Source organism: Tachysurus vachellii, chromosome 11 (assembly GCF_030014155.1).
Source record: "Tachysurus vachellii isolate PV-2020 chromosome 11, HZAU_Pvac_v1, whole genome shotgun sequence".
NCBI classification, from domain to species: domain Eukaryota; kingdom Metazoa; phylum Chordata; class Actinopteri; order Siluriformes; family Bagridae; genus Tachysurus; species Tachysurus vachellii.
Window position 1 is genome coordinate 20,738,712 of NC_083470.1, and position 16,358 is coordinate 20,755,069.

The 16,358-nt window shown below is 38.2% G+C and overlaps 1 protein-coding gene across 4 annotated transcripts in view; it reads right to left on the reverse strand.

The window, feature by feature from the left end:
• The window catches only part of plch2a (phospholipase C, eta 2a), a 127,112-nt gene that overhangs the window by 29,870 nt on the left and 80,884 nt on the right, over positions 1-16,358 (reverse strand). For all 4 annotated transcript variants that reach the window (XM_060881407.1, XM_060881408.1, XM_060881406.1 and 1 more), the window contains exons 3-7: positions 11,415-11,561; positions 8,938-9,181; positions 7,903-8,032; positions 2,855-3,025; positions 828-921 (exon numbers count right to left, since the gene is read on the reverse strand). In XM_060881407.1, the coding sequence (XP_060737390.1) occupies positions 828-921; positions 2,855-3,025; positions 7,903-8,032; positions 8,938-9,181; positions 11,415-11,561 (786 nt within the window). The remainder of the gene's footprint in view (positions 1-827; positions 922-2,854; positions 3,026-7,902; positions 8,033-8,937; positions 9,182-11,414; positions 11,562-16,358) is intronic.

Consider the following 16,358-nt stretch of genomic DNA (forward strand, 5'->3'; position numbering starts at 1 on the left):
TTAGAATGTACTATGAAGATGGGACACAATGACTAATGGCTAATGACATAAGGAAATATTTTCCTTGACAACGAGTTAAATAAAATGATATAAAAACTTAAAATAAATAAAAACCTTTAGTAAAATAAAAACTTTAAATGATAAAAAGAAATAAAAGTTCAATGTGCAACTTAAACATTCAGAATTCATTATTATTTTTTGTACATCCACAGGTTTCATCCAGTTTTGGATCAAACAAAGTAGGCAGCATTTAAACATGGCTTCTGAAAGAAACCAATACAAACAGCTCACTTTTTATTCATGTCTGTAATTTTATCTGTTTAGAAAATATTATTTGTTCAGTATGAATAATGTGTTCATATTCAGTTATATTTCTTTTCTATAGAATGTGACAGACAAGTGGAACCAAGAGAAGTCCAGATTCTGCTGCTCTTATTAACTATTAACTAATCTATTATTAACTTTATATTATCTACCGTATATTGTCTGTGTTTGGTAAAGTCAGGTGTTTGGGGAGCCAGAAAACACTAAAATATGTAGGGCAGGTAGATGTTTGGTCCAAGAGGACTAAGTTGATGAAAATTTCAATTAAGTCACAATTAGAAAAACAACACTTAATCATCTACACAGCACTTATTGCAGACTAGTGGATTTGCCAAATAAAATTTTCCGTTTAGAGTCGGATTAAACGAGGCAGTTCAGCCTAATATAGAGACCTAAATTACATTTTGTACATCTTGAGCAGCTCATTTTCTTTGTTAGCTGACTTTGTGAACATCTATGTTATTAAAAAATTCTCTAGGGAAGAGAACCAGACTTCATCTTACCGTCAATACCCAAAACCCCCTGCTTCTGGTTATCAGGACAAGGTTCAAACTTGGCGACGATTTCAAGGCAATGCTCTTTTGTGACTTTTGTCATCTGAAATAAATAGAGAAAAACAAAGAAGATGTCAATAAGAAAGTTCTCATCGTCACAAATGACTCTATACGACCATTAGTTTGTACTTCATGTGAACAATATATGAAAAACAAAACAACCTGAATTCACCTAAACCCATTGAGAAATGCCATCAAATGCAAATGGACCGCTCTGGAATCAGATTGGTCTGGCCAACAGCTGGGTCGTAAATTGGTTTTATTAGTCAATCAGATTTCCATCTCATCCCATCAGCATCAGGCCACGTCCAACACAGCAGGAATGAGTGTTAATTTAGTGATACATGGTGTGCATCACTGCCAGTGTTTGCTAGCTTGCAGCTACAAGCAAAGTTCAGCTAATTTACTTCTTCTTTCGCTTCAGAAATTGAGACAAATTGGCCATCACTGCTAATACTGTAGTGGGGATAACACTGAGCTGTCACTGATGCAGGAGCCTGGTAAGGCTTGCTGGCATGTGACATAAAATGCTTCTAAAATAAATAATCCCTATATCGTGCTTAAATCTTATTTCCATTTTAATCCTGTTTTCTCAAGCCTAAGGATAAATACTCATGGAGTTAACATAGACTGGGACTTGTGTGTGTCACAAAACAAGTTAATTAATAAATATTGAAGCCACTAATAAATATTTTCATGATATTAAATTTTCTCTCATGAAAGAAGCAATGCTGATTCATTTTATTTTCCTTTATTCGTTTAAACCGTTAAACATGTCACTGCGTTCCTGATTGGATCGTGGAAATATTATATACCATGGGTTGCCAGATTTGACCTTCCAAAATAGAATCCTCTAAATCCCAATCGATCCTATTTGGCAGCCTGATTTTATACATAACTGTCGGCTTCCACATTGAATAAATCAGTTTGTTGAATCTAGCAGTTGCTTTGATTTGGTTTGATTTCACATGGCACATAATTAAAAGACACAAAAAAGGTACAACAACTAAAATCTCATGCTGTGCGTTCGGTTTTTATTTTCTCTTTCAGTTCCTTGTTAATTTTAAATTCGTTTGTTTTTGTTCTTTTTTCAACTCAATATCATCACATATATTTACTGCTACAGATTTTTTTCCTTCCATTTCTCATATTGTGGCTCTCGGCTAAGTTCAACTGCTTGCATCTACTGTACAAAGAAATGCTGCAACCAAAGATACCCAGAATTATTTTGGCTCATGTTTCTGTAGTGCAGTTGATTTAGGGTTGAACTGATTTCTCACTGCAATCAAACTATCTTTGGAACTTGGACCCAGACACAGAAGACCTCGCTTTCGAACTGGTCGTATTGGTGTGATTGGTGTGTCCTACAAAACAAACTGCAGGGTTTGATTAAAATTGACGCTACACATGTGAAAGCACCCTTTCCTCGCTTCTATCAACAGAAATACATGGCATTATAAAAATGGAATAAATCCAATGGACAAAGAGGATAGATTTATGTGTCAAATGACAGGTGAGGAATAACTGAAGGCGCTAGACTCCAAATCTTTAGGAAATACTAGGGACAATATTAAGCAAAGCATCAATTTATATGTCACTAGTATAAATTACACCTATGCAAAAAAGTCTAAATAATAGTAATAATATGTTGGAAGAGGCTGCTGTAACCTAGATGATCTTTCGGGTGGTTTTTTTGTGTGGGAGAGAGAAAAATAAAGCAAAGCAAGAGAGTAAGAAAAAATGAGGCTTACAGATAAGTCTCATTAAAAAAACACCTTTGGTGACATTAGACTACAGCCGAGCTGCATATTCATCAATGAGTTGATCAAATTACAGGCCCGAGTTTGTACAAAAGCCCAAGAGGTGTACATTAGATGAAAATATAGGGAAATTGTGCTCTATCTGTGCTTCATTACTATCCACATGCAAACTCACCCATGAACATTTCCTAAAGTTGAAAACCTGTAAGTCGTCACCTTTTGTTCAATTTCGAGGAAGCGTGCCAGGTCGTCCGTGTCCAGGTGGTCTTTATGGTTGCTGTAGGTGAGCATCAGCAGGTACAGATCTCGCCGCGTTGACATCATCTTGTAAAAGGAGCAGAACTCGTCAAAGCCCAAAGTGCCCTGGTTATCATCTGTATCTGCTTCCTATAAGAAAGAATACACAAAGAAGAAGAATACAAAAGTCTGCCTCAAGAAATGTTAGGCCCCATTTAACAAATGTTAATCTTCATAACATTCACAACATAAAGTTAAATGATTCTTTCTAAATGACGGACCGATAAAAAAAATTGACAGATATAACCCAGTGTTTCATTGATTTGCTCGCCTTTCTAAATGTTGTGTAATCGTGGGGAAGCTTGCTCAAAACCCATCCATAGAATTATTTTTGCACCAACGGTTAAAAATGAGAACTGCGAACAAGGACAAATAGAAGGCCATTGGGGTAAGAATCCTATTGCCCCACTGGAGGTGGTTGGTTATAGTGATGGCCAGTTTGTGAACAAATCGTTCTTTTGAACCGGTTCTTTTTAGTGAACTGGATGAACCAGTTCACCAAATCGGACTGATTCGTTTTAAACAGTTCGCGTCTTGAGTCAGCGCTGATCCACAAGTTACTAAAGTTACTCACTTTCGGTCATGCCTGACAGCCCCTCCGACTCTAAATAAACTAATATCCCGGAGTATATGTAACTCCTGTACACTGAACTGAGACATGTGCTGAGAGAACTGTGAGATCGAGCTGTTGATACTGCGCATGAATCACTGAACCGATACAGCGAATCATAGGTACAGAACTGAGAACTGTTTCTTTTGGATGCGTCCGAGAACCGATGAGCTGTTGATACTGCGCATGCTTGAATCACTGAACTGATACAGCGAATCATCAATACACTGAACTGAGAACTGTTTCTTTCGGACGCGTCCGACATACTGAGAACCGATGAGCTGTTGTTACTGCGCATGCGTAAATCACTGAACTGATACAGCAACAAATGTAAATGATTATGATTTAATGTCTTATCAACGTATGAGTGTTTAACTCAGTTGCATTAGTTTTGACACAACTGATGGAGCGAAAGAAACATTTCAAAATTATGCTTTTTTTTAAGTTTTTGTAAGTTGATAAAGAATAGATTATTAACTTTATATCTTTAAGACACGTAAAACACCCACGTTTGCACATTAATGCCTGTACTGGGTGTTTTAGTTGCACAACTTAAATGTAAGAAACGTATTCAACTAAAGTGTTGACTTTTCAACTTTTCAAATGTGTTAAATTGATTGTATTAATATCTGCCGGCAGCGGCGGGTTGAAGGAATTTACGTCATTACGTCAGGACGTAAAAGAACCGGTGAACTGGATTATTGAACTGGTTCATTAAAACGAACTGTCCGAAAGAACCGGTTTGTGGAAAAGAACCGAACTTCCCATCACTAGTTGGTTAATGACAGACTTTAATTTATTTATTTGTTTTATTCTGAACTGGACTAGTTTAAAACTACTCAACCCCGACTAAGATTTTGTTATCTTGTTGAGATTAAATCTAAGACAATTTGTAAGTTCTTACAGCATGCCTGCAGGATGGCTTACAGAACCTCTTTAATTTAAAGATATATTGCAAAGAATGAAAGCTGGAAAAATAGCTGATGGATTGGATAATGTTTGTACATCTGACACGTGCACCACGGTGACCTTGTTTCCCACGTAAAGGCTAAGAAAAAGAAGAAAAACCTTTCTTTTTTCCACTGCCTGAATTTTTGGGCTAGTTTAAGACCTTTTGCATGGGCGGAAAATTTTGCTGAAACCTGGCAAACCTGGTTAACGATATTAGCTCTTCTGTGTGTGTATCGCTGACAACAAAGAAACACACCTGCTGTATAAAGCACATTTGAACAAATATATGTCTAAAGTGCCTTAAAACAAGCTGCTAAACTGTATGCTGTATGACCGGATGCTCTTGACTCTTAACTGCCTGTTACTGAACTACTCTAAATATTCACTAGTGTTGCCTTCATCAACAGCAACAAGCTGCCTGCTAATGACCTGCTATAGACTCGTTTCTATAGATATTCGTTCCAAAACGTGGTTCTTACGTCGCCTTTATTGATATTTCTCAAATTCTCAAATTATTAGATCTACCCCTTTAAGTGGTACATGCAGTGAAAATGGGTTTGGACTGGATGAGAAACACAGCTCGTGAGTAAAGAATTGCAGAATCTGGAACGCTACATGAGGCAGCTATTTACTATCTAGCAAAGTCACATGAGCTTTAAATGTATAACTGACTCATGAGGATTTTGAACTCTTCACAACACACTAGAGACAAGTCATTAACAGTGAACAGAAAAAAACCTGTTCTCTACATGGAGTATTGGAGAAAAATCAGCTTTCTAATTTGTTTCTTCGCAAGGGAATTGCAGAAACCTGAGCTAGTTAATGTACTGGATTTTAATTATTTGTCATTGATTAGATAGCTACGTTTCCAGCTTTTATTTCACAGTAAAGTAATTTGTGTGAATGTTAAGCATTCGGACTGACGTCTGTTTTAGTCAATAAACAAATTCGTTGTAGAAATGAAACGCTGCTAGTATTATCCTAACGATCCGACTGCGCCACGGATTCATCATTGCAACAGTTTGTAATCGACGAGTTTTAATCGCTAATGTTATAACATTGATGTCTGTAGATGAAAAGAATTCTCAGACCCTCAGAAAGTTTTCTATTCTCCTATAAACCTTTATTAACTGTTAATCCAAAACAACAACCTGTCGTAAAGACGGCTACAGTACAGTATGCTACAAGGGTGCTACAAGGTGCTAAGTGCCACCTTCATTTTACACGAATAATGACAAATGGGCAAAAGTTTGGTGTTTTTATTCTACTTCATGCTTGTTGTGAAAACTTGAGAGGAAAGCTTTGAGATGAAAACCCAAGCAGAGGGAATGAGTGAGTGAGCGAGGCCATGAGAACATGATCGTCAACTGCTGAGTATCAGAGTGTGAAAACAGGTCATCAACACTTTGAACACCAGAGCAGGAGGGAAACATTCACACTAATTCTTCTTGGGGTTTTTTTTCATTCTTTTTTGCCTAGGAGTCATCCTTTATACTTATAGAAGAAATAACCCTACTATCTTAAAGTGAGCGATTGTAAGTCGGTATAAGATATTCAAAAGTATAATTTACAGCACTGGAGGGCCGTACTCAGGGGCCCAGCAGTGGTGATTTGGTGGACCTGCGATTCGAACTCCCAACCAGGAGCACAGTACCTTAAACACCAAGCTACCACATCGCTTAAATATATGTTAAGATCAAACTAACACTAAAAAAGTTCCTTGTGGTTCTGTATAAACATCTGGAGGTTTATGACCGATATAAATAATTGTTCTGTGTAGATTTAATAGTCATAAGATTCATATATGGAAGGGAAAAGAAAATTAAATACAAGCTTGAGGGTTCTTTTTTATAATCATTTAAGGGTTATTTATAATAATAATAATAATAATAATAATAATAATAATAATAATAATAATAATAATAATAATAATAATATAGGAAGAAGAAGAAGAAGAAGAAGAAGAAGAAGAAGAATGGCCAAAAATGATTAAAATAATAAGTACATTACTATAATTTCAGTTTGAATTAATTTTTGTTATAAGTTTTCAATAAACTTTTTATACTTTTATAAAATAAGTCATTTTACTGGCATTAACTGTTTCAATGATTTCATCTTGACCAAAAGGTTTATTGCTCTCCAGGTGTTCTATACAGAGCCATTATTGTTGGCAAAATGATTTATTGGTTTAAGTACAGGTCCCCTGGATGTCCATACAGAACCCCAAGGAACCTCTTATTTTAAAAGTGTTAGTGTATAGTTGTGTTGAGATTCACTAAATGCTTAGACAGATGATGGAGAATTAGATGTTTGGTTGTAAGTTGTAAAGGACGCTGAGTGCATCTCTGCTTGTTTTCCTTAATGTAACTTAATTAAAAGTACATTTGGAGGTGTGACTTTATTCACTATCAGCCTGGACAAAAAGCAATGACCTAAAGCCAAAGATTAATTCACCTAAAAGTAAAACACTTTATTCTTTTAGTCCAAGAAGTCACTCAGACTTTTATAGAAGCAGCACTTATAGGTAAAGCTAGAGGACTTGATTTAAAAGATGCTAAAGAATCAAGATTAAAATTTCTCCTATGACACACACAAACACACACACACACACACACACACACACACACACACACACACACACACACACACACACACACACACACACACACACACACAAAGCCAGATTGGTGTGCTTTATTCTCTCTTACAATGCTGGCCATCTGTGTTCATTTACAGCAGATGGGGTGGGTCCTGATGGACTGTGAAGCTTAGCGACCTACAAACGGCTGAGGTGAGATCTCAACCACGTAACTGTACCGTACACACACACACACACACACACACACACACACACACACAAATCTGTCCTTAGTGGGAAATGGCTTTTGGGAACAGCAGTACACCAGAGAGAGAGAGAGAGAGAGAGAGAGAGAGAGAGAGAGAGAGAGAGAGAGAGAGAGAGAGCGAGAGAGAGAGAGAGAGAGAGAGAGAGAGAGAGAGAGCGAGAGAGAGCGAGAGGGAGAGAGAGAGAGAGAGAGAGAGAGAGAGAGAGAGAGAGAGAGAGATACAAAAACAAAGACAGACAAACAAACAAACAGACAGAAAGACAGACCGAGGAAGAGAGAGCAAGAGAGAGAGAGAGAAAGTCGAGCAACTGTTTTAACTGCTCATGTGGATATTCCTTGCCACCAGACTGTTATATGACGTAAACATGAGCTATATCTACCACATACAGATTAGCAGTAATGCATGTCTTTGACAGTACATAATTCTCCCAGTTTTACTCACAAGACACACTAAAATCTAAATGTGTCTCTAAATCTAAATCTAAAACAAATAAAGTCCATAGTCTTACAATTGATAACTGCTAAGCAACTGGCTTTATAGCTCCCCAGATGTGCTTTACCTTAAACATCTGCTTTACTTTCTGCCTGGGTAAGTTGACATTGAGCTTATGCAGGAGCTGTAGAACCTCGCTGATGCTCAGGCTGCCGTCTCCGTTCTTGTCAGCTTCTGTGAAAGTCTGCTTCAGCCACGTGATGCATGCAGTTAAGTAGACAAACATCATAAAAATATATAAAAATAGTAAAAATATATACGCTACAGTACACTACAAACACATGCCTGTTGTGTCAGATGGGATAATCTAAGGAAATCAGAATAATGATAGTTAGTGGTTTGAGCTTAAATGAAGACAGAGTTACTTAAAGGGATAAGGGGCAGAATAAAGGGCAAAATAATGGGCTCAAGTGGTTAAGGCTCTGGGTTGTTGATCAAGGTTGAAGCCCCAGCACTGCCAAGCTGCCACTGTTGGGCCCTTGAGCAAGGCCCTTAACCCTCTCTCTGCTCCAGGGGTGCTGTATCATGCCTGACCCTGCGCTCTGAACCCAACCTCCAAAATTGGGACATGTGAAAAAAGAATTTCAAGTGCTGTAATGTATATATGACAAAATAAAAGCCTCTATAAGTCACTAAACATCTATCAGCACTGATTTATGGTAGTATGTTTCACAGCATGTGATGTCATGGCTCTTGTTTTGCTCAAATATGCACCATGGACTCCAACTCCCAGCAACCATCAACATCCGAATGTTCCCAGTCACCGGGCTTTTAATTCTGATTATAATAAATCACTTCTTCTTTGTTTTGTGGGTTTGTTACTTCAGTTCTTCTATGCGAGGTAAAGGCTCAATTTCAGTGCTTTGTGATTTTAATAAGCCATGTGTTTTTACTTTGATTTTCTCTTTTTTTGGATGAATGAATGAATAAAAAAAAATTCTGTTACTTATTTAATAGATTACACAAAAATTTCCTTTGTTTAACCTTCTGAGACAATTAAACTAAGTCTTGATACTTGAGAGTAAACATTTCAGAATTCACATTTACATCAAACAAAACACTGGGAAATTTCCAGGACCGAGCTTGTTATATTGAAGGATATTGGTCCCGGGTGCGCTGCCGTTTGGCCAGACTGTCCTCATCGCTGATGCCTGCCATAAGGTACTTAAGACCAGTAATCCAGGTGCGAGCCTCCTCGCCTGTACCCGAGACCAAGTCCAGCGACTGCATATGTTCACCGTAGTAGATGCTGAAGCAACAGTTTGGGTCGAAGCTGCCGTCTGAATACCGCTGGAAGACCTCTGACTGCTTCCCCTCACGCACCTCTCGAATCAAGTCGATGGAGACTGCAAACGACAGAGAGCAGAGGATGTGACGTGCAACTCCGATGTGAAGGGGACAGATCAGAGTAACTGCTGTAAACACAAAGCTGCCTGTTGTCAATGACAAGAAGAGCTTGTGAATTCACAGATGGTGCTTGTAAAATGCTCATAATCCTTGTTACTGAACCATTCTGTCAGTGATGATCCAGTGAGAAGCCTAACCAGGTGTATCATGTTTGTGATATGAAGAAGAATAAAGTGTGAAAATGTGTAAAAAGTAAAAAGTGTAAAAACATACATCCTGGATATTATGTAGAGGAAGTGACCTCGCAGGCTGCGTTGTGACGTACGAATAACACGAATGCAGCCAGTTCAAATAAACACAGCCGACTTCGATATGCAGCGTCGTGACTGGTTGTCAGAAATTGTCCCTCTGAAGCTTGTTCGTCTTTACATAACAAACCTAGATTTTGTTAGATACGTAAATTCACGAGGGAACGTTTAGTCTGTTAAAGCGGCCAAAACCTTTCCGGCAACAGCCGATGAATTATTGAGGTGACTTAAGGAGCTGATTTGTTTTCTCAGCTGTTGTGGAAATCGGAACGCTGCATTTTTTCTCACCATCAGATCTGTAGCAAAAACATGAACGTTTGTGAGTTGTTTTAACAACAACATCAGTACTGAGCAATTCTCTAGAGCGTGCAGTTAGAGCTTGGCAAGAACTCTGGACCTCCATTTGCTCTAAAAAATTGCAAATGATTATCAAACACAAGGAAGAAATCTTTTACTATGCTACAGAACTGAATTCTCAATTCTGACTGGTCAGTAAGGTTTATTCAGTTTCTGAAGGACTTGTACTTTTCTATTTTTCAGTGAGGAGATGTTTGTTCGACATTTTTTAGAAGGAGTCTCCAGTTTCAGCACTTTGTATTAAAACTTTGAGTTAAAGTCATAACTTTATTTTTCATTTTCTTTTCTTTTCTTTTCTTTTCTTTAATCAAGACTAATCTCTTCAGGATGGAGGGCCATTACTTAAAAAACATGTTTTTGTTTATATTTTACAAATTTCAAGAAAGGAAAGAAAAACTAACAGCCTGTGAAGGAACAACTGTTTGTGGCTCTAATAACGTAAAAGATAAGGATAACTTGTCTTGTGGAAAGTCCATAGAACATGTATATAATAGACCAAAAAATATGGCATGCTATTCTTTAATAAATAAAACATTGTTAGTGCTGGTAAATTACTCCATAAACTAGATTAGTGAGTAAAAACATCTTCACGTTTAGTCATGGTAAGCTAGAATTTCTTATTATAAGATTACTAAAAAAAATTCTATGAAGGGTTTCTCAAACTTTAAATATTATTTTAAAGCCAAATAGGATTAAAAAAAAAAAAGTCTAAAGCTTGCAATATGTAGAAAAACAGCTTAGGTTTAATAATCTTATTAGGTTTAACAAAATCTTAATAATAGAAAATACTTGATAAATTTGTCTATGTTGAAAATATATTGACTTGATAATATTTTGTGCAGTATATAAGATACGATTTTTACTAGATATAATAATATATAATAATTTGGGAAGTGTCTTGATTAAAAAAAATGACCAGAATGTCACAGATTTATCCTATTTTTATTTATATTTCAAATAGATTTCAGACTATTTTACATATACAGTATATAGCCGCTTATCTGAACTACCTCGGGTCACGGGGAGCCTGTGCCTATCTCAGGCGTCATCGGGCATCAAGGCAGGATACATCCTGGACGGAGTGCCAACCCATCGCAGGGCGCACACACACACACTCTCATTCACTCACGCAATCACACACTAGGGACAATTTTCCAGAGATGCCAATCAACCTACCATGCATGTCTTTGGACCAGGGGGAGGAAACCGGAGTACCCGGAGGAAACCCCCGAGGCACGGGGAGAACATGCAAACTCCACACACACAAGGTGGAGGCGGGAATCGAACCCCCAACCCTGGAGGTGTGCCCCCCAGTATATATTATATATAGTGAAAATAAGTTTTAAGTAAAGTTCACAATTTGAATGGACAAATGTTCTTAAGTTATATTTAAAAGACGTACAGTAACAGCTTTGTGTGCCTTGACACAGTCTAATCAAATATTGGATAATATATAAAGTAAAATGGAAATGTTCTTATACGATGCATTATGAATTTCCTGCAGTTATTAGTTAGTCCTAGAATCTCTCGGTTGAGGCATAGTTCAGTAAAATAAACAGACACTTACTTTTTGCCCTCTCGTTTTTCCTGGAGGGCCTCCATCGGATGCAGGATTTGTGCTCGTCCACGTAAAAGTACCTTACCAGCCCCTTAGAACCACCTCTCAGTTTCACCATCTGGGTCCCTGTCTGCATCAAACTCATGCATTTCTCCACTGACAAATAAAAAGAGAAAAAAACAAGGAGGATAGATTTTAGCCAGACTTGTCGAACAGGAAAAATCGATTTACACTCATACATAGACAAATTGGTAAAATTGCTCCTGAATCTATCATTTAGTCCACTGTTTATCTTACTTTATTAGATTCAGAGTAATTCTGTGCTCATTATTCTCTAAAGTGTCCTGTATGTTACATCATGGTCTTAAACAGCATAATGATTCTATGCCACATAGAATGAACAAGCAAAATAAATACGAACATTTTGAAGGCTGACATCGTTCACAAGTCAAAAAGTATAATTACACACAGATCAATTAAAATACCATTAACTACAGTATATAGATTTATGGCATTTGGCAGACACCCTTATCCAGAGTAACTTACATTTTTATACAACCAAGCAAGTGAGAGTTAAAGGCCTTGCTCAGGGGCCCACTGGTGGCACCTTGGGATTTGAACTCACAGCCTTTCGACCAGTAGTCCAACACCACTTAGCTACCAACTGGTAATGTGTTTTGGTCTGACAAGATGAAAATGACACTTTTGGCAATGCAAAATCCATTGGCATGTTTAACAAAAAAAACCCTAAACTCACTGTAGAATATACTGTAGAGAATTATTAATGTTGTAGTGGTGTTTTTATGGGGGGAACGTTGGCTTAGTGGTTAGCACGTTTGCCTCACACTTCCAGGGTTGGGGGTTCGATTCCCGCCTCCGCCTTGTGTGTGTGGAGTTTGCATGTTCTCCCCGTGCCTTCGGGGGTTTCCTCCGGGTACTCCGGTTTCTTCCCCCGGTCCAAAGACATGCATGGTAGGTTGATTGGCATCTCTGGGAAATTGTCTGTAGTGTGTGATTGCATGAGTGAATGAGAGTGTGTGTGTGCCCTGCGATGGGTTGGCACTCCGTCCAGGGTGTATCCTGCCTTGATGCCCGATGACGCCTGAGATAGGCACAGGCTCCCCGTGACCCGAGATAGTTCGGATAATGAATGAATGAATGGTGTTTTTATCTTCTTGGGTAGTCACCTGGTTGCTTCTGCCAGGAGGTTATAACTTGGCCAGATATGGATATCTATTCTATCCAAGACCGTGGAGAACCTTGAGTCTATTCCAAGGCACTCGGACATCCTGGACAAGGTGCCAAACCATTACAGAGTCACCATCACAATCCCACATTACAGCCAATTTGGAGATGCCAATCAGCCTCTACAGCTAAATCACAACAATAACATGCAAACAGGACTCAAAACCCCAACCATACAGATCGACTGATATCCGTAGATGGATAATTATATTATAATATAACGATCATATAATTACCCAAACCAAAAATCAACACAAAGTTTTCTGAACTACAAAATCAGTGTTTAGTCAGGAGCAGCTCGATCTCCAGATTTGAAACATGGTACAAAATAAAGAAGGCAGTCCGCATACACAGAGCTATTAATATAGTTTATAATATTCTACATGGGGGTATAAATCAAAATCTGTCTCCAAGCTTGTAGAGGTAACTCAAAATTACCTTTGGCCACACACAACCCAAAACCCAATCCAAATTTCCATCTATCAGGGGTTTAACCGCAGGTGCTTATACTCTGGTAGTCACTTCTATAAACTCAATCCAAATGACTATTCAGCCTTAATTAAGATGATTGGGAAACTATTAATCTTGAAAACACCACTATGGCTGCTAAGAGCCCACACATGTTAAGTACAAAATGAAGTCAGTTGAATTATGGGGTAAAATTATGACTGGATTATTGACTATGGCTTTTTCCCCCCGTCTATGTTTTTTCTGTTAATAAATCATGTTCCTCGCAACTGTGTTTATGACAATGGCTTATTAATCCGTAGTGTAAAACTGACCAAGCTGTTCGAAGTGATACGTTCTCTAACACTCTGCTTGATCATTAAAGTATCTACCATCTTCTCCACTACTGAGCCATGTTCAAGCAGCAGTCGGCCATTAATAATTGACGACTGCCCTTCTGACGGGCACGATGCAGTGAATGAAACTGCTCTACCAAATGAATCGCCAGCTCTAACGCACACATAAAAACGAAAGATTGAGAAGGGAAAAGGTTAAAAAACCTGCTACTCATTTGTACGTACATCCTGTAGCTTGCAATGCCAGTTTCCACGGCAAAGCATTTCTACCGGAGCTGAAGAGTACTCGCAGTGTGGACAAGTCAGTAGTCACGGTACCTTGTATTTGATCCCTAAATTAGGTCTAACAACTAGTAAAAATATGGTTATTATTTCTTATTGACAAAACATACGTTTTATATGGTAAGGGGGTTTAAACTTATTGCGCTTCACAGCGATGCAAACCTTAAGGCTGTAACTATAGCACATGCTTCCCACATGCTTCCCACCATAATGACTGGGAATGTGTGAGCGAAATCAAATCTGACACAAAGACACCATAAAACTCTTCTGATTACATCATTCTGTGACAGAATTAACTCAGATCTTCATTAACTTTGATTTGATTTGATAATCATGTGATGATTAGGACAATTCTGACATAAATAAAGGACAATTCAGATTACTGAATACTCAAGTTTATAATCTCAAAGTAGAGAAGTGGTAATTCTCTTTAAATGTCTTATATTTCACCCTTTTGTCTAGGGTATATACAGTACAGTATATACTACATAAGATACCCTTCCATCTTTTTTGTATGACTTTATAGATTATTTTTATAGGCATAGTTTTAATGTTGACTGTGTTGGATTTGTAGCCTCTATGAACTGATTGCACACAGCAGCACCGGTTAAATTGCCCACGGCTACAACTTCTGTTTCTTCTTTTTTTGTCTCGCCAAGTGGATCTACTCAAATATTTGATTAGTATGAAACCTTACGTAGCATGAATGGATGAGAGTGTGTGTGTGCCCTGTGATGGGTTGGCACTCCGTCCAGGGTGTATCCTGCCTTGATGCCCAATGACACCTGAGATGCACAGGCTCCCCGTGACCCGAGGTAGTTCGGATAAGCAGTAGAAAATGAATAAATAAATGAATGAATGAATGAATGAATGAAACCTTATGTAGCGATGTGCTTCTGCAATGTCACCGATCGGACGTAATTACATCATAAAAGTAACAAGTACATACTGTACACTGCAAATCTTAATCACAACAGAAACACAGTAAATATGTTCATTCAGAGTCGTAAGAGTTACAGATTCGAGTCATAAACTTATGATTCATTAAATCCAAATCATTATATTTAGGTTTGAATACTTTTTTTACAGGCATATAACAGATACCAGTTTTAGAAATACTACAATCAAGTTTAAAAATTGTGTTTCTAGGATTATTTCATGTATAAAGCTGTACATGGGTATTGCTCTCTCTCTCTCTCTCTCTCTCTCTCTCTCTCTCACACTCTCTCAAAAAAACAAAAACAATATTTGTTCTTTGCTTTTTTATTATTTAAGACTTATTGAATGTAGGAACATTTTTAATATGCAAAAGCAGCTGAAAACATTCTAAAATTAATCCTTGTTGTGTGGGCTTATGGGTGAGTGACATTATGTCTCCTGCGCTATTAAAAAACCCATGGATGGCAACCTGTGCCCACAGTGTAGAGAGAGAGAGGAAACCTCCTGCTAACTTGCTAGTCAAGTCAGACATCCACTTTCTTGGTGGTTATACAATCCACATTATTCAACAGAATGCCATAAGCTGTTGCCCATTAGAAAGCAGATCCTTGTTTTTGGCTACATTTTGAAGACAGCACTGCAAACCCTTCTGTCCTAATGAGATGTTACTGAGGTACCAATATTTGGTTAAAATGCTTGGAAAGCGAGAAAGGAAAACATGCTGCAATATATCGCAGGTTAGAAATCTGCCCATGTAGACGGCACCTAGAAATCTTCCTGCTCATTGACAAAAATTAATTTAGAAAGAAAAACAAAAGCAAACAAATGCTTAAATGACACGATTATACTGTACACTATGATGCAACATCTGTGTTTGTGTTTACTACATCTGTTACCTCCAGTGAAATAGTGTCATTTTATCCCGTGTGCCTCCAGACGAACACATGGACGCAAATTCCGTTCATTCATTCATTCATTCATTCATTCATCTTCTACCGCTTATCCGAACTACCTCGGGTCACGGGGTGCCTGTGCCTATCTCAGGCGTCATTGGGCATCAAGGCAGGATACACCCTGGACGGAGTGCCAACCCATTGCAGGGCACACACACACTCATTCACTCACGCAATCACACACCAGGGACAATTTTCCAGAGATGCCAATCAACCTACCATGCATGTCTTTGGACCGGGGGAGGAAACCGGAGTACCCGGAGGAAACCTCTGAGGCACGGGGAGAACATGCAAACTCCACACACACAAGGCGGAGGCGGGAATCGAACCCCGACCCTGGAGGTGTGAGGCGAACGTGCTAACCACTAAGCCACCGTGCCCCCTCATTAAAAAAGTTTTTTATTTAATTTTTATTTTGTTGTACCATAGACTTGATTATTGTGTGCACAGAGCCAAAGGATTTTTCTTTCATTTAAGATCAATTTCTTTGTATTTGATATGTGAGATTTATAGCATGGGTGAAAGTTACAGACAAAGTTACACGAGGAATTAGAAATGAGCGGAAAAGGCAACAGCATAAACCTGGAAAATGTGTCGGTAGAAATGCATTGATACACCTAAAATGACAATCGTACACGATAAGACGCCACATACGTACAACAGAGTATAATCAGAACTAAACACAGGGTGAACACAGGGTGAACAAAATAGGTGAACACAATCAGGCAACA